The 24,836-nt window shown below is 44.4% G+C and overlaps 1 protein-coding gene across 4 annotated transcripts in view; it reads right to left on the reverse strand.

Annotated features, from left to right (window-relative positions):
• Positions 1–24,836, reverse strand: part of Rbcn-3B (WD repeat-containing protein Rbcn-3B) — a 188,248-nt gene that overhangs the window by 28,181 nt on the left and 135,231 nt on the right. For all 4 annotated transcript variants that reach the window (XM_072288168.1, XM_072288166.1, XM_072288167.1 and 1 more), the window contains 2 exons: positions 19,607–19,766; positions 12,762–12,965 (listed from right to left, as the gene is read on the reverse strand). In XM_072288168.1, the coding sequence (XP_072144269.1) occupies positions 12,762–12,965; positions 19,607–19,766 (364 nt within the window). The remainder of the gene's footprint in view (positions 1–12,761; positions 12,966–19,606; positions 19,767–24,836) is intronic.

The raw sequence follows: 24,836 nt of genomic DNA on the forward strand, positions 1-24,836 counted from the left end.
TGAAATATTTTATTTCCGAATGTACGCCAATTTCACAGACATTGTAGTTTCCTATTATAACTGCGGTATCATATGACACACCTATATGTTTACTCATTGTCATACTTGTGCACTATTTATCGCTGCTGAGATGTGGCTGGAGCCCCACCAGACTAGCATATCTTTTTCTGGCTACTTTTCCTCGCCTGCATGACATCGCAGAAGTAAAGTGATTGCCCATCAAAGTTCAGCTGCCTGAGCATCTCTTTCCAGCATTTTTTTTTTTTTTTTTTTGCGGAGAGTTCTTCCTTTTTTTCAAGTGTGACCTACGTAACATATTCATCTTTCACTGGGCAGATTGGCTTGTGCAGTTCGTGAGTTTCTGATAGTGTTTGCAACACAGTAAGTGAGAGTCGAACTGTGAGTACTGAAGTGTGCAATCCTGCATGGCATTGCACTTTTATCCGCAATACCCAACAATGAAAGTACTAGCCACACATGGCACTCGCACCATGCTGTTAGCTGCAGTGCTCTGAAAGGCAAGGAAGTCAAGATACTGCAGCATTATATGTTCCTAGGAATTCTGCCACCTTAACCTTCTACGCCATATTTTCACCGGCCGCTTTAGTCATGTGCTATGTACTCCATTTCATATGGAGCAGGCAATGCTACGAAGGCTCTAGAGACTTCTCTTACTGCTCATATCTGCGATCAAACAATAGTGGATCACACATGAAAGATAATTCGTAATTCGATGTAACAGTAACAGTCATATTTTTGTGTTGCAAAAGTGACACAGTTATTACATGCAAGGTGTGAAAGATCTGAGTGTGGCAACAATGTTAATATTCAGTTGCAGGTTGAATGTACACTTCAACCTTGTTATAACGAGGCACAAAACAATGTAATAATGTACATAAAGTAAATGCAATTTTCCTTGAAATCCCCATAGAGATGCAAGTATTTAAAGTCTTTAAAGAAGTAAAGCTTCTGTCAATAGATATAACTAACTTGATTCGTCTCCAAAACCAAAAATACTGGCCATTCCCACTTTCCGTTGGGTTCTGCATGGCAATTCAAAATTCTTGCATCCAATACACTGTTGAGCAACACTGGCCTTTTTCCACTGCCAGGCGTAGCCATGTGCACATTGGCCACCATACGAGTAGCACCTCTCTTTAATCTTATTGCACCCGTCTCACTGCAGTACGTAGCTGGCGAAGCTAGGCACACCCTCTGAGATTGCAATTTCAGTGGCCACGCCTAGCTGTGCTGCATCACGTGTCAATGATGATGCTTACAAGGGCATGCTAAAAACCGGCACCTCCACTTCTCTCTGTCACTGCAGCATGCCACGCTGGCTCATGCAGCTAGGCGTGATCTCCGAGATTGCGTGAAACCGGCATGAGCCGGCCGAGTCAAGCCAGTGCCGTCACGCTACGGGGCCACAGCAGCCACTGGGCCATGAGAGAGTGGTGGATCAGATAGCTTCACTTTCACTAGCTGAACGCATCGGCATATACAGCCAAGAGCTTTTCAAATCTCGTGAAAATGAAATTATCTCCGAGAGTCATGGAGGTCGCCCAATATTGTCCCGGCTGCGTAGTCGGCGCGTTGTGTTATGCGAGAGCCATGTGTTGCTAGAAAACAATGGACTTGGTCTGCATCGTGGCATACTATCTGTTTCCTTCAAACACATTGCTGTTTCCCTGTTATCATGACAATATGAGCGAGCCAAGTAAAAAGCGGAAGCGAAAGACAGTGGCATTGAAACGAAAAGAGACTTACGTAAAAGCTGAGGCCCTAAACTGTCACGTGTTGGAAATGCCGGAGAGTGTTGTGCTATTGTTTGATTAAAATTTCATTGGATATGCAGCCACGTTGCGGTTCGGCTTGCATGTTTAAAATTGTGCATACCATTGGACATATACTGCAGTAAAGGGCAATAGTCGGTGCAATGAAGTAACGAATACAACGAAATAATTTCAGCTTCCCCTACAACTCTGTTATATTGAGGTTTGAGTGTAGGTAGAATCCAGAAACTATCATTGTAAATATGAAACTTTGTTCACGTGGAATGTTTGTTTCACATTGCTTCACAGTTATCCTAATGCAAGAACCTTGTTTGTCTGCTTTGTTTATCCTTTTCTTGCACTTTTCCAACATGTACAGTTGCGAGCAAAGGTCTTTGGACTGCGGATGGTACTAAAATTTCTTTTTACTTTGCAGCCTAGGCATGTAGGCTGAAATGAAGTGGTATAGTCCATGTGCGCCTTCTCAACCAATGCAACATATTGAGAGAATTTCATGTTGCACAGCTGTACTAGAAGAAACCTAAATTTCTCGCTGGTGCCGTGGTCCCCAGACTTTTGCTCCCAACTGCGCCCAAGCCAGCCCAATTCAGCAACTTCTCAGTGTACATGTTTCACATTCCGTGCACTAAGATGTGTGTACAATACTGGCAAGGCCACCTTTCTCAGGCACAGTGCAAGACTTGCAAATGTGCCTGTGCTATGCAAATTTTACATGATAGAGTATGTAAGCGCAACTGAACGAGGACGTAGAAAGAAACATACACAGAGACAGCGCTACATAGAGACAGTGTCATGCGGAAGAACGTATCTTGGTCAAACCGGCAGATGCATCAATGAGAGACTAAAAGAGCATCAATATAACGTCACTAGGGTAATCTCGGGTCATTTGGGTATTGATTGCCGAGATTGTTCTTGCAAACCCATGTTTGAGTGTACTTCTATTTTGTATAGGGCTCATAGCAGGATGACAAGGGAGATCGTGGACGCCTATGAAATTGCAAAATTAGAGGAAAGGTGCGTGAGCAAGCCATAAGTGTTGCTACGGAGATACGATTCATCGGTTTATCGTTGTAACCACTACAGCATATGTTTTCACAATGCCTTGCACATGTGTACGATTCATCGACATGCACCACTGCATGTTCTAAAAAGCGGTGTCTCTGTGTGTCTGTTTCTTTCTACGTCCTCGTTCAGTTGTGCTTGCACACTCTATCATGGATTCAAACCAACTAGCCCACTAACATGCCTTAAGCAAATTTTACATTGCTTATGTGAAGCAGCCGGTGTAGCTCAGCACTAGCATGGTTAGCTGTTACGCAGCAAACATGAAATTAAATTCCAAGACAGGGTAGAAAAATGATTTTTTTTCTTTCTTTTCAGCATTGCAGGAACTCGCACCATGCTTGTTGTACATGCACATGTCCATTCTGCAATCAAGCACCAGCACACATCAATATGCGATCCTCCATGATAGGGCTACAGAAGTGGCCTGCCCGCCGTTACTGGGGCAGCATCTTTCGGCAGGCATAGACCACACTCCGAATGGCGGTTGAGCCAAATTAAAGCTCACTGTTGTTCAGAAACCCTGGTCCACGTTTAACTCACCAAGGAGTGCAGCAGGGCATATCCACTAGAGTGTGTGGCTGATACCAGTTACCACATTAACTCGATTCTGACGCATACTTCTTTCCCGAAGAGAGGCAGAGGGAAATAGAAGACAGGAAAGGCAGGGAGGTTAACCAGACACACGTCCGGTTTGCTACCCTGCACTGGGAGAAGGGGGTATGGGGACGAAGAGAGAGACAGAGAGAGCACAGTTTCGCGCACAGTTGAAGGCTCGCACCGAGCCTACACACGTTTGCCAAGACCTGTCGACTTGAGGTATTTCAAGAGAGCTTTAGTGGCTTTCTGTGCCATCAACGCGTACAGCCAGGGTCCAAGGATCTTCATTACGGAAAATGGTCTAGAGTCCAGCTGGTTCAGTGCTCTCCGGAGAACTTCACACTCGATGTCGTATAGGGGACAGATACAGAGGATGTGTTCAATAGTTTCTGTGGTTCCGCAAGAGCCGCACGTGGGCGTATCCCCCATTCCAACGAGGAACGAGTAGGCCTTCATAAATGCCACCCCAAGCCAGAGGCGGCACAATACTGTCGCCTCAGAGCGGGAAATTTTTTATGGCACTTGCAGCTTTAAGGATGGATCCAGCCTATGAAGATGATACTTCGGGAGGTTGGGAGAAGACCAGTATTTGTGTGTCATAGCTTTAGCCACATTACGAAGCTTTCTTGCAGCGTCGGTTCTTGATAAGGGGATTGGAACTGGTCAGGCATCCAGATGGGCAGACTGGGCAGCTTCGTTGGCGAGGTCATTACCAGCAATGCCGGTATGTCCAGGTAGCCAATGGAATATAATTTTATGCCCTTTAGCGATAGCTTGATGGTAATCTTCTCTTATTTCATATGTTAGCTGCCCATGAGTCCTATGATATGGGGCAAAATGAAGACTCTGAAGTGCTGCCTTAGAGTCGCAAAAAATAACCCATTTCTGAGGTGTCTCTTGCAGGAGATATTTGACAGCAGCATGCAGGGCAGCAAGCTCTTCTGCCGTTGATGTTTTCATGTGGGACAGTTTGAATTTGATTGTGGTTTTCGTAGCCGGAATGACAATGGCACCTGAAGAGCTGGTAGGCAAGACCGGACCATCAGTATAGATGTGTATTCGGTCCCCGTATGTCTCATTGATTAATAGCAGCGTCATCTGTTTCAGAGCTATTGTTGGTTGATTGGCCTTCTTCTTTACTTAGGAATACTTAGGTGCACCTGAGGCTGTTGGAGACACCAAAAGGGTAATGAAGGCCTTGCTGCTGGTATGTATCCTAATGGAAGACAATCTGTATGGGTGATTATAACTTATATGATTATAACTATAAGTGGCAAGAATGCTAAGTGATGATCAGGGACGCGGAAAAGATGACGGATATGCGTCCTGAGACAATTCACAGCAATGTATGTTTGGATGGAATGATCTTTGGCGAGCTTGGTTCTTGCAGCTGTTGATGCACAGTGAGGAAGTCCTAAACACGTGCGTAATGCTAGGCACTGTAGGCTCTCCAAAAGCAAATATTTGACGTGCACGTACTGGACAACACTGGGAGGCTGTAGTGTAAATGACCTAGGAATAGAGCTCTGTACAACTGAAGCATGGAGCTTATAGATGTGCCCTATGTTTTCCCGCACATGAATCTCAGTACCTGAGCAATCAACAACAGTTTTTTCTTCGGGTATGTGCAATGAGGGCCATCCAGGAAAGATTTTGATCGATTACTACACCCAAGAATCGACGAGTCTTTCCATAGGTGATAGTGTGTCCGTTAATGGAGACTGGTTTATGTGTGAATGCAATCGATGCACATTTCTCGGTCGATACAGCCAAGCCTTGTGCTTGAAGGTACCGTATTTATTCGAATCTAGGCCGATAGTTTTTTTCAAATAATCATATTCCAAACTCTAGGGTCGGCTTAGCTTCGGGGATTTCAAGAAACGCACTAGTTTTTCATTGAAACTGCTAAATATGGTGCATAGCTAGCGCCATCTAGAAAAGTCAGTATCACAGCCGCTACTAGCCATGCCAGTAGCCAACCGTACATAAGCGAGGTAGCCATTTTGACCTGTGTCGTGTCGGCCATATCGGTGTGCGGCGTGGTGTTATCGTGATGGCACCAAGCAGGAGATGCCACTACAGTGTCGCTTTCAAGCGAAAAGTTGTGATAGCCGCACAGGCATCGTCGAACCTTGAAGCTGGGCGGGACTTCGGCGTTGACGAGAAAAAAGTCCGTCGTTGGAGGGGACAATGACAGCAGCTTTTTGCGTGCGCCGCAACGAGGATGGCATTTAGCGGACCAAAGAAAGGCCGTCACCACGAAGTGGAGACAGTTTTGGCTGACTTTGTTAGAACGTAGGCAGCAGCTGCCCTTCCAGTGACAACAGAAGTGCTCCAAGCAAAAGCTAGTAAACTTTCGAGGGAGTGAGGCCTAACGCCAAAGGATTTCAACGTCAGCCGGGGCTGGCTTCAAAAATTCATGAAGCACTTCGGCTTCAGCTTCCAATGTTGGACTTGCCAAGTGATTTCGAAGAAAAGCTGATAGCTTTTCAGCGCTACGTGCTACGAAAGCGAGAAGCGGCAGGCTGCAACCTTGGGCAAATCGAAAACGCCGACCAGATGGCTGTGTATTTTGGTATAGTGCATTGTTTGAAGGTGACAGTGACAAGGAACACAGCGACAAGTCTAGCAGTGACGACGACATTGAATGAGCTCTGCACATTCAGATTCAATAAATGCTGTTTGCATTTTGTGAACGCTGTCTTCGCTTTTTTTGTTCGGCCTACATTTGAGGTAATATATATATATATTTTTTTTGTTGGCTTTGGACTTTAGGGGGTCGGCTTAGAATCGGGGTCAGCCTAGCTTCAAGTAAATATGGTATGTTGATGTCAATGTTGCTGCCCACTGCAATCGCGCCCGAACCTGAAGGCGAGTTACTGCAAACGTCCAAAGACAGATGTCATCTGCATATATCGAGAGGTAGATTGTTTTAGGTAAAACTTCAGCTAGCCCAATGAGTGTCACATTGAACAACGTGGGACTCAATACTCCTCCTTGAGGCATGTCACAGTAAGTGTAATATTCAACTGTGGGGCCATCGTCTGTTTGTACAAAAAACAACCGGCGAGTTATATAGTCGGATAACCAGTGAAGCATGCGGCCGCCGATTCCAATAGTCTCCAGGGAGTTGATGACGGCATCATGTGCAACGTTGTCATATGTGCCTTTCACGTCGAGAAAGAGCGCAACTGATATTTGCTTACGGCTACGGCTTTTCTCCTGTTGCACAAACATTGTCAGGTCAATGACGCTATCACTTGAGGAACGACCCTGACGAAAGCCTGCCATGGAAGCTAGGTAGATATTATAGTGCTCGATATACCATTCTAGACGTGCAAGGACCATCCTTTCCATCACCTTCCCGATGCAGCTGGCCAGAGCAATAGGGCAATACAGTATGCTGCCAAATCCAACGGAAATTTTTCCGGTTTTAGCAAAGGTACCAGCCAACTTAACGTCCATTGCCAGGGAACTGTACCTCTATGCCATGAGTTGTTGAAACTGCTCAGAAGCGCTCTTCTTGTCTCTTGTCCAAGGTGTCCCAACGCAGCATAGGTGATGTCATCAAGGCCTGGAGAGGATGATCATTTCGAAATAGGCAGGGCAGCTTCGCGTTCTTCCACGGTAAAGGACGTGTCCATTTCTGGTACCCGAGCTGCAGGGAGGTCACTCACATCAATGTTGGTGTTGACAGGTTCGCCAGCGACTCTCACACAGAATTCCTTCGCCACACCAAGCTCAGTTTGGCCAAGATGGAGGGCCAAAGCTGCGAATGGGTGTCGTTGTTGCGGGCATGAACGAAGACCGCAGAATGGCCTCCAGATATGTGAAAGCGGCTTCCGAGGGTCCGGTGACTCACAAAATCTCTTCCATCGCTCACTCTCTAGTTTGTCTATGTGACGCTGAATTTCCTTCTGAATGCGTTGTGCTGTCTCAGATCATAAATTGATTTAGCGCGTCTGTATCGTCGCTCTGCACACCATTGAATCGCACGAAGTTGCTCAAGTTCAATGTCAAAATCCGTTCGGTTTGATGACATTGATAATAAACACTTCGCAGCTTTCACTGCGTCTGCAATGGCGTCGTCGACGTTGCCGGTGAAATCTCCCCGACACGCTTCTTCCATAAGCAACATGAATGTAGTCCAGTCAGTGCTCTTCGAGACACTATGAGAGAATTTACTAATATATGTCACGCGCATTAGAATTGAGCATGGAACCAAAACTTCAACAAGTAGTGCCGAAATCCCACCCCAATCTCACACTCCACCTTCCAATTTCAAAGGCCATGCCGCACCATGCTGGAAGTTGTTGCGAGCACGAGAATTTTATCATTGAACATTACTTATAGCTGGTGTCCAGATTGCACCTCCAATGTTTAGGTATGGTTTCCAAGGTTGCGAGCACTGGCAGGTTTTGCTTCGGTCGTCCTATCGGCACACATCTCAGCAAAAAAGTTTAATTCCTGTGCTGGCTGTCCTGCGGTGGCGCTGCTAGCTGAGGGCTCTGGCACCCGTGGAGGTGGCCGAGAAAGCAAACCATGTGACATCTCAATGCGCGCATTTGTTCTCTTTTTACGAGCTGCAAAATACTTTCACAGGATATATCCTAGGTAATTTTTCAGCTCTGCCTTGAACATTCTGCTGCCTCAAGTGTTCAGCCCTTTTGTGCCTTATTTTTTCTTTTAACTTTCTATATACCTACCATTGATATTGTAGTATCTATAGTATTATGTTATGTTTGTTAATTTATTTTCCTATACAAGTCATGTATGAGTTCACTCACCATCCATTGTCTGTGAACTGGTAGCTTACTGTAGATGGCAGGGTTTAATTGCTCTCTGCCCAGTGTCTTCTAAAGTTTTTTTTTTGCACTTCGCATTGCAGTGATTCAGCAACTGATATGGCAATTTTCACATTTGTACTTCTACTGTATAGTCCTATGATGTTGGTGTAATATTTACTAGTATCATTGCGTGTATACATTTTTTCCTGTTATGGGTTTCATGTGCTATATTGTGTTGTGTGAATAATGCTTTTTGTTAAAAGTGATGCTTTACTTTCGTGCCTTGTTGAATAATGCTTGTTTTAACACTGATTTAACAGCATTTCCCTTATACCCAATGCCTTCTGAAGGAATGTATGGTATATATAATTAAATGTATTAAAAAATTTAAACATGCCCTAAGCAGACATGCAAAAGAGCAAGTAGCCTTTGTGTTTGATGCGCATTACATTTTAATCATTACTGCTTTTAGTGAATGCCTGTTTGGGCGGCAACTACATGTACTAATAAAGGAATAAATAATAGCATAATTTATTCTTTCACGCTTGGTGCACAGTTTATCGCTCAATTCAGCTTTGAGACTGCAGCAAAACACGAAAATTTACTTTGCTAAAAAAAAAAAAAAACTTTCCTTAAGGTTGCTGCATCTAAGCTGAAACATTGTTTATGCATTTGCACATTTTGTGGCACTTCACCTTGAATACTATTTTCCTTTGGTTTGCATATCCAATCCTGTGAGTTAGGTTTGTCCCTTTGTTAACAAAGCAAGGCTAGATACCTAGACATGCATATAACTTTCGTCTGTACTTTCAATTAAGAATGCTTCCACTTGTGAGCTCATGCATGTGAATACGTGCAACACTGGTTCCTTCAATAAACAGCGTTAAAAGTGTTAAAATCAGATGGCAAGGTGACCCTCATCACAGTTCGTGACTTAGCACGATAAAGCTTTACTAAAGGCAATATTGAGGCAAATGATTGAGGCAATAAATAAATAAATAAATAAATAAATAAATAAATAAACAAACAAACAAATAAATAAATAAATAAATAAATAAATAAATAAAGTTCTGGTGTGCAATGTGCTAAAACTATATAATTATGAGGCACGCCATAGTAGGGGGCTCCGAATTAATTTTAACCACTGAGGGTTCTCTTATGTGCACCTTAATTTGACAGATCATGCGACGTCTTGCTTCACGCCCTATCACGACGAAGAAATGCTCAGGCAAAAGCTAGTGCCAACACCAGCATGTGACTCATTCAATGCTCTGAAACCAGCTCACACAATGATAAACATACATGTAACCTGCAAATTGTCAAGTAGAGTCAACGACATATCTTTTCGGACATACCTGATAATTCGGCTGCCTCTGCGGCGCCGCTACGTACGCCATATAGTCAATATATGTTTAAGAATGTCTGAAATTTCGGACCCCAAAGCCCTTCGCCGTCCGATTTGACCGGACTTTTTGTGGTGACCGCAGGTCCGAAACGGCATTAATCGAAGCCACCACCGCCATAATTTTGATTATCTCACCATCTTGAAACGGGCTCTTGCACGCAGATCTGCTGGCCGCCGTACAGCCACCACCGCGGCCACGCTAGGCCTAGCTACTTCGACGTTCGTTAAAACGCTTCTTGTTGTTTGTTCGGTGCCGCGTTTCTCATTAAAAAGACTCGTCGCTGTCAGCAACTGCACTCGCTCCACTTTTGTAATCCTCGCCGATGGCGAGACGCGCGGAAACCACGACTCGTTTCATAATGCCCGTTCCCGAGAGCCAGCTTCGCCGGGATACAGCAATGTTACTAGGTGAAGCAAAAGCAATGTATTGCCGCGAAGCATATCAAGAGTGGAACGAGGCAACTGTCAAGGGATGCATTCTTTTAATTCTGCATGCGTGCACCTGCCCTCTCTTGTCCCATTACGAGCACTGATACGCCTAATAAGTGCCATTTCAGATGTGCTTATGGCGATTTGAGCCCTTGGGGACAGTAAAAGGGATGCATTCATTTTTTTCGGACGTTCTTGCGGCCCCTGGGGAGTCAGAAAAATCGGACGTTGACTGTATAATGCCTGTATGGTAAATACTTGCAGATGTACTCCCTTCCTGCATACCAACGTGAATGTAGTAAGAGTATGAGCATCGAAACAAACGCATTTGAGAATAAATAGGTGCCACCATGCAGTTTGCTCCCTCATAGACCGCCAGCTGTGATTTCTAAATCAGTAAGGGATTGCTTAGCAGTGCAAAAGGATTTTCTTTTCTCGTCTCATTTAAGCCGCATCAACAGTACCATAGCGGCTGAAAGCCTCCCCAATGCACTAAAAGCCCTAGGTTGCGAGCGCCGTGGTGCAGAGGAGGAGTTGGCCACACCCACCTCAGAACTTAAAGCTCTCTCAGTGCAGATGGGAAGGCCGGAGTAAAACCTGCTAGCACTCGCAATCTTGGAGGCCATGGTTTAAGAAATGTGGGATCTCAAATGCAATAGACACAGCCAAAGACAATATCATTTGGTCAGCTAACAGCGATAATGTGACCTTGGATAGCAATGAAAAGTGATGCTGGCTCCACTGCGGCTCCTGCACAATAAATTTTCTTTTTTCTGTGGTTATCATTAAAAAGAAACCATTTGCAGCAGGACCGTTTATAATTCGCAGGCATTATAAACAGTTCTGTCTCGTGCAATGCGGTGGCAGTGGTGGGGAGGGCGGTCGACAGTTTAACGGGGTCACAGAAACAATGCGGTTTGCTTGCTTCTGAACTCGCAACCTTCTCTCCCAGTGACCCAAGAGAAAGTTGTGAAAACTGCCCCATCAGACACGGGAGAAAAAATATTGCTGGCTCTCCCGTAATGAAGAGTAGATGTAAGCATGAAATGGCAACCATCAAAGCATATTGGTTGGAGATTATACTAGCCACAATCTTACAATGGGTGTAGTGCATGTTTGCAACGACCCACCGCACCACACCACACTACGCCATACTGTGTTCATATGGACATTGCCCATCTAGAAGAAGAAAACCGGCTGAAGGCGGTACGACAGGCAGCGAAATACGCTAGGGAGACAGAGTGCACTGCCTAGCTAGAAGAAGAAAAGCACCTGAAGGAGGTGCCACGCAGCATGGCACCATGTCTTGAGGCGACGCAAAACCCATGCCACAGAACGCACTGATTGCTGGCTTTCAACAGAGCATAGGCAACCCTGTCTCAGTGCCAAACAATGACAATGAAGTGTATGGTGCCCTGTATTTGCCTTTTGAACATCGCTATGGGAAATCACAAATAAAACTTCAGCGTACTAGAAATTACAGCTTGAGTGATACTGTGAACAAACATTAGGAAGAACTCGGAAGCAATATTTTTTGTACCTTGTTTGGGCAGTAACTAGTGTACATAATGTAGTCCTGTACAAAAGGTTGGGGGCCAGAGACCGCATTTTCTTGAGTTTTGACTGGTTGCTCGGATGATCTCGTTTCGTTCTTGCAACTTTCCCGGATGTTCTCGTTTGAGTGCCCAGCTAACGGCTCTGGCTTTTGGCTCAACTAAGGTCACTTGAAGGCTGCCAACAACGGAAGCTAAAAGCATTTCATGCTTAAAACGCTTCCTCTGCATGCAGCAGTGCACTGCGCCACCTGCTAGGCCTCGCCCAAAAGAAGGTTCTTACTGCCCCGGAATCGGAAGCACGCAGGTGACAGGCGTGCCTCCATTAGTTCATCCATCATAAGAATCGTCATCATATATCACAAATTACACACCCATCAAAGAAACAATGCTAACTGCATTATCGTCAACAATTGTGTCCAAAAGATGGATGTGCTGCCAATCTTTTTTTAAGTGAGAAAACAATCGGCATTTATGTCTTGATAAAAAAATCTGGTTAGGGTACAATCATGGGTACGGCATTCTGTAATTACTTAAAGTACAAAAATTACGGTGCTCCTTACAACTGAGGGCATTCAATTTTTAATTTCTGGCTGTGAAACATTGTCTGGTATGTTACAAAGGAGGATGTGTTAGAACTGAGTAATTATGCTGTGTTCACAACACTATGGGGAGCCAGCGCTGGCCAGGAGGCACTATGGCAGTTTGAGTGTGCAACTAAGATATGCTGATGCCACTCATTAGGGAGGCTACGAAAATGGCCCAACATTGTGAATGATAACAGATGCACACTCGCGTCCATGTTTGCTTTAGCCTGATGCATCAAGTCAAGCTCTGTCCATGGCGATGTGCTTTGCAAGGAGCACGAGCACTCTTATGCAGCACGTCGGTGCCCAGACGGCTCAGAAGCTGCTGGGCACACGTTCCCCAATGTGGGCAGTGAATCTGCCGACTCAAAATCGCAGCATGTGTTGCTGAATATTGCTTCCTCCGCTCGCTAGGCGGTGTCTTACGGCGCTGCAGTTTGGCACGCAAAGTTTCAGCGATGGTCGCTGATACATCAGTTGGAGAGAGTGGAAGAGCCAGTAACGTGCCATCACTGCGAAAATGGCGCTTGTGTGAAGGGACTCACTCGTGTGCCATGCGAGGGAGTAGTTCGTGGGCCCAAATCCGTCCACGACAGACTTCTTCTTCTGGTCGTCGGTGCCCTTCCGCTTGCTCTGTTCAATCTCGTGACCGTACTCTGCTCCGATCACACCCAGAAGAACAATGGCTGTCGACTGCTTACGGCGGGCCTCGGCGGCACTCCAGGCATGCTTGGTGGTCGCCTCCCCACCTGTGCACACACACACACACACCACAATTTTTGAAACTCTTGAAGTGCTGGAGAGGGCCGTGGGTTGAGAAAGAACGATATAGCAAATATCGTATGTACTCGTGTAAGGCCCACTTTTTTTTTTTTCAGATTTTTTCACTGGGTGTGAGCCTTACACGAGGCAGGCTTAGGGCTATTCACTGAAGCCTCCTGATTGCAAGATACGGTGATGGTGATAATGCCATCATTGACAAGACAACTAGTTTTATCTAATAATGGCAGCAGAAATTTCCCAGGACACGGGTATGAGTGTGATGCTTAGCAGAATGTTTTTTCTAAACTTTTGCACTCCAATGTGGAGGCGTGGGCCTTACACGAGTAAATACAATAATATGGCAAAATAAAACATGCTAACAGCTTATGCAATGATTATGGCATCCACCACAAAAAAGAATGCATTCAAAGCAGAAATGGTAAAGCTCAGTGTCAGTCAAGTAGCATGGAAGTGAAGCACTGACAAAACTGCCTGGCTAATTAATTACAGAGTTAATGTCTTCAACCTAAAATGTGTGGGTTGTTAAACCTGATGTTTCCAGGCCAGCTCGGCTTCTTTCTTACGGGTTAAACGACAAATGGTGGAGGAGTGGGGGCAGCTTAATAGAAATAGATCTTGATAATAAAGAAAAAGGGTTTCACTCGCGCTAGTAAGCTTTTCTTTACCGACTCCAACTATTTGCTGTAAAATACTGTAAGCATTAAATACTATACTATGATGCAGGCCCCTGCTATGCCATGAGCAGACCTGCAGCCTCTATCCTGGGTTTCAGCTCCATTATGTTGAGAGTGCTATGGCTGTGCAATCGCTGGCTGCAACTACTCCCTGGAATTCTTTATTTCTCCCTCATGCAAGGCACAACTCGTAGTTGGACTCTCTGATTCATGCTTGATCATCCCTCTGTGTTTCAGCATGCTGTAAGATGAATACAGTGAGGACATAACACAGCGAAGACATACACAAATACATGTACAAGTACTACAAACAACAGCAATTTATTGAAGATCAGACACAAATCTATGCGTGGTGCACTGGACACCAAGTGCATGTCTTCCCTGTGCCTATCCTGCCTGTGTGCTGTGATGATTGCAGGCGTGCACTGTTTTTCACAGGATGTATTTTCATCAGCATATACAAAGACAAACGCATATATGAAAATAAGAAGCAAAAGCCACATCCGAAGCTGATAAATGCGTTTGGACAGCATTGTGTTTTGCTGGTGCAAAATAAAATATTCCTTTTTCTGATGCTTTGGAAAGACAGGCATGTAGAATCTGATATAGCTGGCAGGGGGCATGCAAGGTATTCGAGGACACAGCACCAAATCCTCATAGAGTTTACCATTGTCACTGTGCTTGCCTAAGTGCTTAACACTGTCCTCACGAACCCCTCAGGCACCTATCCAGCACAATTTATTTAAGGGTTTTTAAGGGTGCCAAGGTGACTGACTGAGCACCTGTTATTGCAAATTTGAGTGTTTTATTTCTTCATGTACACCCACCCCTTATGTAATACCCCTAATGGGGTCTTTAAGGTAAATAAATGAAAATGAAATGAAATGAAATTGTTGTTACTCTCAGACAGAAGTTCATCACTATGGGTCACATGTCCTCATCCAAACATGTCCATTGCATGTTTCATCTCCTGCATTTATGAAACTGCACCACAACAGTCACAAATAGTATGGTGGCTCACATCTAGACTAACCACTTCACTAGTTCGTTTTTAATGCATGCAATTCTCGGGAATGTCGAAAACAGCTGATGCAACATTGTTGCCGCTAGCTTTGCATGTAAAATAACTAGGGGAGTGCGAAAACTCGAATAATTGATTTTTCAAATATCAGTACCTTAGGTGAATGGCCTGATCGTGGTCGGTGCCTTGATGAGTGCAGTATTCTTACGGCGCGTGATCTTTATTGGTACAAGGTTCGACCAGTTCAACTGGACCGATCGAAATGCTTAATGCTATGCAAACAGAGGGAACAACAAAAGCAGTGTATGCAGAAAGCACGGAAGCATGTGCGAAGATCGGGCCGATTTGACACTGGAAGGCACACTGATCACATTGACTGCACAAGTTCAGAGTTCATGCACACAGGTTCGTGCAGTTTGGAGCTTTCTACCCACATGCGAACACACAGACGAACTTGGCACGCATGCTCGCAGTAGTTGCTGGCTGGTCAACCACGGACCTGAACACTTCAACGGCCATAATCTAACCAGTCCACGTGATCTCGGAACCGCCCACTGATGAGTAGAGTTGTTCGTTTTCAGGTTTTATATATTTTTTAAGATGACAGGGTAAAAATCTGGTGCTATATTTCAAACTGATAACCGGGGAGAAATAGTTTTTTTTTTGTGAAATCATCCCAAAATACGGATTTTTTTCGGGTTAAATCTACAGATGTACTAAGTAATACACTCAGTTTATTTTATCAGATGGTATCACTGGCTTCTGAACTCTAACGCGTTAAAATTGGTGCTTGTTTCGAGCTGGTAATTGAGGGGGACATCAGGGTTTTCTAGCAAATACTCACCAAAATTTGGCACTTGTTTGGAAATCAATCAGTAATGATGACAGTCCCCCAGAGGTTCGTCTGTCAGGTGCAAGCTGATTCCACTGTACTCTAAGGCATGAACGAAGTCATGAATTACGCCGTCCGCTTCAGTTTATTTTGCACGTTGTCTACAGGACATAACCAAAGAGTGTCTGCTGAGATGTTCCCGCCTTCCCGGATTCCTGGGTTGACATCTTGAACTTCTCGTGACGAGATGATGCTAGATGCTCGCGAATTCGGTCCTAGGACTTCTTCACTGGATCAGTGACCATCTTGATATTGCAATTTTGCACACTAATTCGCAGCTTCCTTCACTGGCTTTCATTACGATCTAGAGATCTTCATGCTCTTTACACCAGTCATACAGTGTCTTTCATTTTCTTCCCATCTCCGCGCTGAATTTTCCCGTGCTACATACTGGAGCCTTATGTTCACGACGGTGGCATTAAGCTCACCAATCGCCCCTGGTGTTGGGAAGTGACGATGGCGATCATGTATCTCAGTGGTTAGCATTCACACTCTAAACCAATCAGATGCATGATTCACTTCACCACCAGTTCCTTTTCTCCAGGTGGCTGGTGAGTTCTTTGTTAGCAGTGCTTCGAATTTGTCGAGAAAACCTGTAGAAGAACCTAAGAGACCAACCTCCCCTCGTTTGCTGGTCATATTCTCTCATTTGTCTTACTGTCCCCCCCCCCTGACACACACTAAAACGTGACCCTTCCTTGAAGTCCTTCGAATCGGAACAATACTACCATTCGCAGAATCTTGCTGTTCCTGTCAAAACAGAATTTTGAGTGCTGTAGCTTCTTTCCCTTCTTTTGTGGGCAGTCAAAAGAGGATATCACAAGCTGTGTGAAGCGCGGGGGATGCAGAAGGCTACACGGCTCTCAACAAGGCCGACCGACGAGCTAGTCTAACTCACTATGACGGAGGCTGGCTGAAGAAAAGTAATAATAGGTGCTGGGGCCCTCGCTGGTAAAAAAAACCCGTGCACGAAACATCTTTGTCGCTCAATCCCTCCCCCACCGACTCGTCACCCGTTCCTTTCGCATGAAAGCCATGGAAGCAGGTGCACATGCCCGAGAATAATCTGCAGTAGGCGAACCGTCTTTTTCCTTGCTTCTTTTTTTCATTCTGAATTTGTTACTCCCCGATTGGCGGCCATGTACTCGCAGTGTGGTCAGCCTCAAATGTCTTTGCCCCTTTCCTTTGCAAGCCTTTTTTTTTGTGTGTGTGTGTGTGCACGTACGAACTCACAGCGACCTGTCGAGAAAGCGGGGATAAAAAGTGCCAGCGCTAGAAAGCAATATCCACTCTCCAAGCAGCAGGGTGAGAATGTGCCCGTTTGTTTGTATTGCGCAGGACACTCAGGGAGAATGGCGGACCGTCAGCACACGATTGTGTAGGTCACTACTGGGAAGGTCCATTCGGGGAGAAATTGCGTTTGACCCGATTCTCCTGAAACATGTTCGGGGTGTAAAAATCGGGTAAAATCGCGTTTTACTCGAAAACGAACAACCCTACTGATGAGCCACCCGTAGGAACACATTAACGAAAAATTTTTTTGTCACGGTTTGCAGCCCGTTATCACATCAGCCGGTGGCAAATTTTCATCACGACATTACCATTTGCCACGCTATCTAGCTCATTAAGCCTAATCCTGTTGCCTAATCGGTGCTGTGTCGTCAGGTGTCAGTGACTAAAGTTACAATTACTGAATCAATGCAGATCTATTCACAGCGGTTGCCTGACTCTCATAAAACTGACAAACTGCCTCACCAACGAAAGCAAGTGCATGGGATGACCGTTGCACATTCATGGCCGTCATTTATATGAAATGTCCTATGGTGGCCCCTTGTTCGGAATGCTGTTTGCAGGTGCACAATGGTCGATTTTCTTAGCTTCGAGCTACGACCCATCGCAAGGCTAGCTTGTGAGGGGTTGCTAGCGCTCGAAAATGTCATGCGACATCATGTGAACTTGCTGTGGGCCTCCCGATTTGAGAACTCTTTACTATTGGCACCAATGACTGTGGAGCAATATATGCCAAGTGACGTGACGTGCATTCCTTGCTGACGATAACCCACAGAAGCCACCTGCCATAAAGATGGGAAAACCCCCTGTTTTCTGGAAGAAAATTAGAAAGCAACACTTTCTACGAATAGAAGATTGCCCTTAAGCACATTATGACCCACTATTAAACTGAAATCCCAATTGGTATCTAGCACAAGTTTGCCATTTCTTCAGCTTCACAGGGAAAAAGCACTCGATTATATCTGACATGCATTGCATCAATAAAAAATATTTTCCAGATCTTCGTATACGAACTGAGTTGTTATCAGTGCTGGCATACTGATTTGGTGTTCCGTTTAATATGAGTACAGCATACAATGCATCTTGACTCATAGGTACGTAAGTTACTGATAGCTAGCAAGATTCTTGTTAAAGGGACACTAAAGGCAAAGACTAAGCCGACGTTGACTGTTTAAATACCATTCCAGAAACCTCGCAAGCTTGTATCGTGTCAAGAAAAGACAGTTTACGAGAAAATTGCATCTGAAGGGTCCAAATACCTTTTTCAGAATTCAAATCTCCCGCCACCTAACTGGGGGAGTAATGACATTGCACACGCCATCACCACCTTTTGCTGCCGCCAGTGATTAAAACGGCACCCAACAGACAGCGGCACCGAGCCAAGACAGAGTGGTGAATTCGCCACTGCAGCTGCTTTTTGGTCAAGTGGCGTAGACCATTTGGGCATCCCGCGACATCACATGGAAGTTGAATTCTTCATTACTAACAGTTTGTGAGAGTTTCGTGAGCCAGCAAAACCAGCGCAGTACTATGCGATAACGAAACTACTGAAACGCAAAAGCATGGGCAGTGCAGAGCCGAACGAAAACAAAATCTTTCCACCGCCCACGTCGTTGTCAAGGATAATTTCAATGAGTTCTTTCTAAAAGTGAAATAGAACTGGACAAGTAGCATTTTACTTTGTCTTATAGTACAATACAAAGATGCTTTTTGCAGCGAGTGGTAGAGCACTAGTGACAGAATTTAACTGAGAAGTGTCTTCGTCATCAGGCAAGTGCTTGAATGTCCCGGGGGAGTCTCTAACCATGTCCTGCACTTACCTCCATTTCTCAATGACTAAGGCTCTGTTCGCAACAATATTGACACCTTAGAGATTCTTGCACTAATCTATCACTTTAGCTTCATTGAATATTTGTCTTTAGTGCCACTTTAAGTAATGTGGCTAGCGTCCTGAGCGTGTGCAGCACTGTGTTTTGTTGCACCAAATTTGGAAACATAAATGTTTGTGCTAAACTTTCTGATATTCGATTCGAAATCTACTATTTGGTATTTGCACACCCTGAAATATAACTTGTTTTGAATCAGCTGTTGTAATTAAAGACTCATGGCAGTGCGAAGTCGTCACCATCATACACGAGCACTTGTTATGTTGCCATCTTGTGACAATAGTAACGATGACGCCTATCTTGACAGTAGGCTGTCCACTGCAATTGCAGTCTTTTATCCAACTGCAACATTCAGGTAATTTCTGGGCCAATTTCCGCAGCAAAATGTAATGCATGACTTATAAATGGGTAAAACATAGCAACTGTTTATTATGAGCTGCCGTTCTTGCTTGAAAATCTTCCAAGACCAGGCCTAAAACAGCCGTTTTCAGCAAATATAATGTGTTTTCCATGCATTCACTGTCCTTTAGCACTGCTAGACAGATGCTGCAGCCACTGGGGTCCCCATTTGTATAAGGTGCGTTTGTACCATTCAGTCAAGTTCAAGAATTATCTAGAGAGGGCCAATTTCAGGGTCAAGACAACAAACGTTTCAGCCCAAAACGTCAGGCACCAACTGGGAACGAATTAACTGAAAAAATATCATTAGTCCGATCAACGGAAGTCTACTGTGTATCTTTTAGCGCTTACACGCATTGCCAGCTTGCCCAGTAATGTGCTCTCTCACTATAAAGCCATGAGAACATGCAGCTGAAGCAGGATTCCCTCCTCCCCTGAAGTATACCTTCTCTCTCCTCTTCGTCTTCTTCCTCCGAGGAGTTCTGCCCGTCGCTGGTTCGTATTGACTGCGTGTCAACCTTGGGCTGGGCCCCTGAGGGCGTGTTCCCTCCCGAGGAGGCTCGGCTGGGGGCAGCGCTTCCCACCTGGTAGGTCGCAACGTTGCCCTGCAGGTGGCACAAACATGAACAGGAATATGAGAGAAGAAACGTCAGCGATGCCCCCCCCCACCCCCCGTGGGAATGAAATGCTGAAAGTAATAATCTGGTTAAACGGAACTAATGCCCTCTTCAAAAAATAACTAATGTAAAGACTCAGGCAATACCCAGTTTGCATCTAATGACAAACCACCTAGAAGAGCATTTATTTATTTACAAATACCTCACAGGCACTTTACAACGGTGCGTCACGTGAGGGAGGAAGATAGATGCAAAAGGTTATTTTGTTATAAAGAGAGAGAAATAAAAAAAATACATATATATTTAAGGAACATAAGTGCAGAAGATGCAGTTATTATCATTATACAATAATTAACTTGTAGAACAAAGTTTTTTGAAGAGGAAAACAAAATATAAGCCGATACATTAGAATACAGGGCTAACACTGCAGAGATATAAAAGCAATGAGGTAAAGTGAGCATTAGAGAATGAATATACAAATATTAGGGGGAAAAATTAAGTTGCACAGGACCACCAGCAACAGGACCGGGAAGCCCCCCAATTCGTCAAGCCACCACGGGTAGGTAGAAGTGAGGAGTGAAAAAATTGAAGATGCCCATTGAAATTCACAACATAATCTCAAGAGGGAAAAAAAGAAGGAAAGAAAAAACAGTGCTCAGACTCCATGGTAAAGGCTACATAAATAAGAATGAAGACCCGCGATGCCATTCATTTAATGTGAATGGAATGCACAGATCGAGAATCGTTGCAAATCTATAGTCATGTGGCAGTGATAGGAGTTGTCGCACTAATGGGAGTCTTCACAAAAATGACAAGTTGTTTCTGAGTGCGCAAATTATTTTGGCATCTTTGGGTATGGGCCAAACACAAACACTATTGTATGACCATTCTGTAAATATTAAAAGACATGATATGAAATTCTATTTTATAGATATTGCTTTAAGAGGAAGCTTTAGTTTGAGGCCAACTTTTATTTCCTTATTCAAAGACTGTATAACATCGTTTGTACGTTTTGGGAAAAACACGGGACAGAAAATGTACTAACCAGGAAAACGTACAATTCGAATTCACTAAAACAATTGGCAAACTCAACTGTAAGTTGACATCTACGTAATGCGTTCGGCAAATCATTGTAGCACGAGACGCAGGCGCACGTCATTTTAGTGGCTTTGGCAAGCTTAGATTTGCGCTTCTTGAATTCGGCCCGAGACAGCAGCCGTATCGGGCGGGGTATTTTTGCAGGAGGTTTTGAAGTGTACACTCGGCGAGAACCGTTGTAGCACAAGATGCTGACGTGTGCTGAGCTGGTGGGGCCCATGCGGCCCGAGAGGTGCGTCGTCGTTTTGCTATGGCATTGTGTTTAAGACGGCGGTGGGAAACTGAAATGAAGTTGAGCTGGTGGGCTCGGCCAGAATACAATGTTGCCTGAGCAACACATGACGCTAACTTCGTGTCACTGGCAGAGAGGAATGGCGGTGCATTTGGGTTATCGCGTATTAGAAGTGTGCAGTATGCTTCCAACGGCCCTATGCCATATGTGCTGTGAAACAGATAGGTGAAGATTGCTTATCACTATAGGGTTGGCGGCGATATCTTCGCACGTGACGTGCTACAACCCACGAGATTTCCTGGTACTTGAAGGGGAAAGTGAGTGTGTTCCGGCACTTTCGTGTGAATCGGGAGCGTGGAAAGCGATGAGGCAGGAGACAACGACATGTGCCGAACTGGTGGGGCTGGTGCAGTCTGGGAGGCACATTTGTCATTTTCCTACTGTTTTAAGACAGCTATGAGAAACCAAAATGAAATCGAGGTGGTGGGCTAAGCTAGAGCATGATGCTCACAATTCACACCGCCTGCTGCAGGGAATGGCAGCATGCTTGGCGGTGCCTATTAAAAGCATGCAGTACGCTTCCAACGGCACTATGCCACATGTGCGATGAACAGATAGGTGCAGCTGATTATTGTAATAAAGTTGGTAGCGACATCTTTGCAATATCGATTTGCTGCCACCGGGGAAGAGGAAACTAAGTGTGTGTCGACATTTTCATGTGACACGGGTAGCCAAGTGCTGCGGAGAAGCTGCCGTGGTGGGTGACTGCTTTCAACCATGCCTGCCTCGTGCCTTTTATTGCTCACATGGGGTCTAGTGGCCGGAAGACGTATCATACAATCGTAGTTTGATGAGCTACTGAATGTTAGTGCTGAAAAATTGTGTTTTCTGGAAACGTATTACAGGTAAAGAAGTGTAAAGAAGGTATTGGGCGATTTTCTGTATTCTCCATCGCAAATGTTGGCACCGGGAAATCACACATATACAGTATTCTATCAATGATGTTCTACTGTACATGAAAAATGCAGAAATGCTTTTGCAACAACCAGTGGACCGATTTTAATGAACTCTGTTACATCTGAGAGAGAAAGTTAAATTCTAGTGACATTAGGAAGCATAATTTTCCTTTTGAACCTTTAATCTTTTTTACAGATGATTTACAATCACTGGTAAGCTTTAGGAAGAGAAATAGGAGTGAGAGGTTTACAAATCTTAAGCTCTGCATGAAAACAAATATCGCGGTTCTGTAAACTGCATCCGTTGGAGCATCTAAAGAGAAATAAATTTCATACATGAATTTGCAGCTCATGTAAGGTTGCTGCAATGTTTAGAAGGATTTTTTAAAAGTTCTACTCACAAACTAGAGCCGCATTTTATAGCAGCTCTGTATAGTACATAAAAAAGAAAATCTAAATTTTTGTCCACTTTATTGTATTATTAGGTCCAGCTTGCAAAATTGTGATATTGACACGTGTACTTGTTTATCTTTATCGGGCGACCACATTTCACTGCCTAACAAATGTTATTGCACAGCGCGGGACGCACCTGCATGTATAGGAAGTTTCTGGAATGTTATCAATGGTTCCATCTGCTGTCTGTGAGCGAACCTTGCGTAATCTGATTGCATGTATGCGCAACGCGAATGGTGTAAAACCTTGTGGAAGACATGCAGGTCCCAGCAATTACTCTGGAACATTTGACCACTGACGTATGAAATCCGACGCGCTTGAGCTGCTGATGAGATTTTGATGATTGCCGACTGTGTTCGCCACTGTCGCCATTCTTTAAGTATAGCCTGTTTTTGTGGGCACAGGTTCGCCCAGTAAAAGTGAGTTTCGTCTTCCACAATATTGCTACTGTGTTCTTTATACATCGCTACCACGTGACAATATCGTTTTCCCCTGCTGGGTTACAGAGTTGTGAACTTGGAAGTTGAGTTTTCTGAAATTTTGCAATATCCAGTAATTTTTCTTAAAAGATTGATGGCCTGAATAAAATATCTGCTTCCCACAGTCACTATATATTAACTTTTTTTTTAATTGCAACAAACCTCATCAAGATCGGTGCAATGGTCGGCGAGCAAAACTACTTCTTCATTCCCATGTACAGCAAAGCCTCGTTGTAACAAAACGGGATATAGTGAAGCAATTGTGATTCCGTTTGAAATGCCAATGGATGCCCACGCACGGAAAACCTCGTTTTAACGAAGTTAAAATTTCCTCACAGTGGATTAAGAAACCTTGTTTTAGAGCGCGGCTCCTTGGCGCCCTTTCCGGCGTTTCGTGCGCAGACTGTGCGCAGTAGTGAATAGCAACGACGAAAGACCTAATAGCGCGTGCCCCTTGTCTACAGTACAAGACTAGGTGGACAAGTCCCATAAATCTTTTGCCTCATTGGAAGCGTAATACAGAATTAATAGCAAGTTTATAGTTAATTTCAGGGGATTCATTTCACTGCACTGATTGGGCAAGTTAGTAATTTATGGCAAAACGAGCACAGCGTGGAAGATGCAGATACTAAGAGTGCTGCTGTAAGACTGCTGAAGCAGACAACACCGTGTGTGCCTTCCTTACCGTGTCTCCACCTTCCACACTGTGCTCATTTCGCCAGAGCCCCAAGTGCCGTTTTGGTGGCTTGGCAACACTGAAACGGCGACTGGGTGCTATAAAAACATTCAAAATTCTTCCTAGTGTCTGGAAAGCAGCTATTAATGTTACTTTATTATTAATTAAGGCAGTTGCGCTTGCTTCACTACATCGTTTGCGCTAATATAAATTTTTTGGTTTGAAGCGAATTAAAAGTGAATAATAATTAGTGTCAAACAATTCCGAACAAACTACAGTTGAAATAGTTGCAGGACATGCATAAATCTTTAAAACAATCAGCCAGAAGTTCACAAATAAAAAAAGAAGACGGGGCTCGAGGTTGCTTTACTTGCAAAGATGAAAATAGCTTCTTTTCGAAATGCTGCTAAGAAAAAGAAGAAAATAAACCTTATTACGAAATGCTGTTAATCAGATATTTTATCACAAGAACCCAAGTTGAGCATTTTCTTTTACTTCAAATAATCAAGTAAGCCCAAAAAATCAGTCAGCCAGTGCAAATGAATTCTTCATCTTTGGCTTGTCTTGGCTATGAGTAGTGGAGCTTTGTCAACAGCAAAACGACTTCGTCACCAAAACCCAAACTATCTATTTTAACAATTAGAATGTGCGGTTTAGCGTCCAGATATGCTTATGAGGGACATGGTAGCGGAGGGCTCCGGATTAATTCTGACCACCTTCTTTAGTGTGCATCCAAAGCACAGTACAAGAGCATTGTTGCCTTCTGTCACCATCAGAATGTGGCCCCTGCAGCCAGAACTGGACACACAACCTCGAGCTCAGTAGCGCAACGCCGTGTCCGCCGAGCCTCCATAGTGGGTCGCAACTATCGACAGCATGTGTCTTAAAATTTGCGTTCGGTAGTTCTTAATGTTTCTAAAGTTCCAAACACTAAAATTCAAGCTAAAGCGAATATTGAATTGAAAAATATTCTATTGAATATTCAAAAACGCAGAAGTTGTGACTAGGCTTGCATGAATAGCCCCCACCTAGTCACAACTTGTGGATGGCATGTCGACACGTGGAACTCTGAAACAACCTGTTACAGCAACGGTTGTTCAAACGAGAATTCTGATGCAAACACACACAATTTGGTGGCCTAGCCTGTGGAAACTGGGTACATGT

Source organism: Dermacentor andersoni, chromosome 5, assembly GCF_023375885.2.
Source record: "Dermacentor andersoni chromosome 5, qqDerAnde1_hic_scaffold, whole genome shotgun sequence".
Taxonomy (NCBI): domain Eukaryota; kingdom Metazoa; phylum Arthropoda; class Arachnida; order Ixodida; family Ixodidae; genus Dermacentor; species Dermacentor andersoni.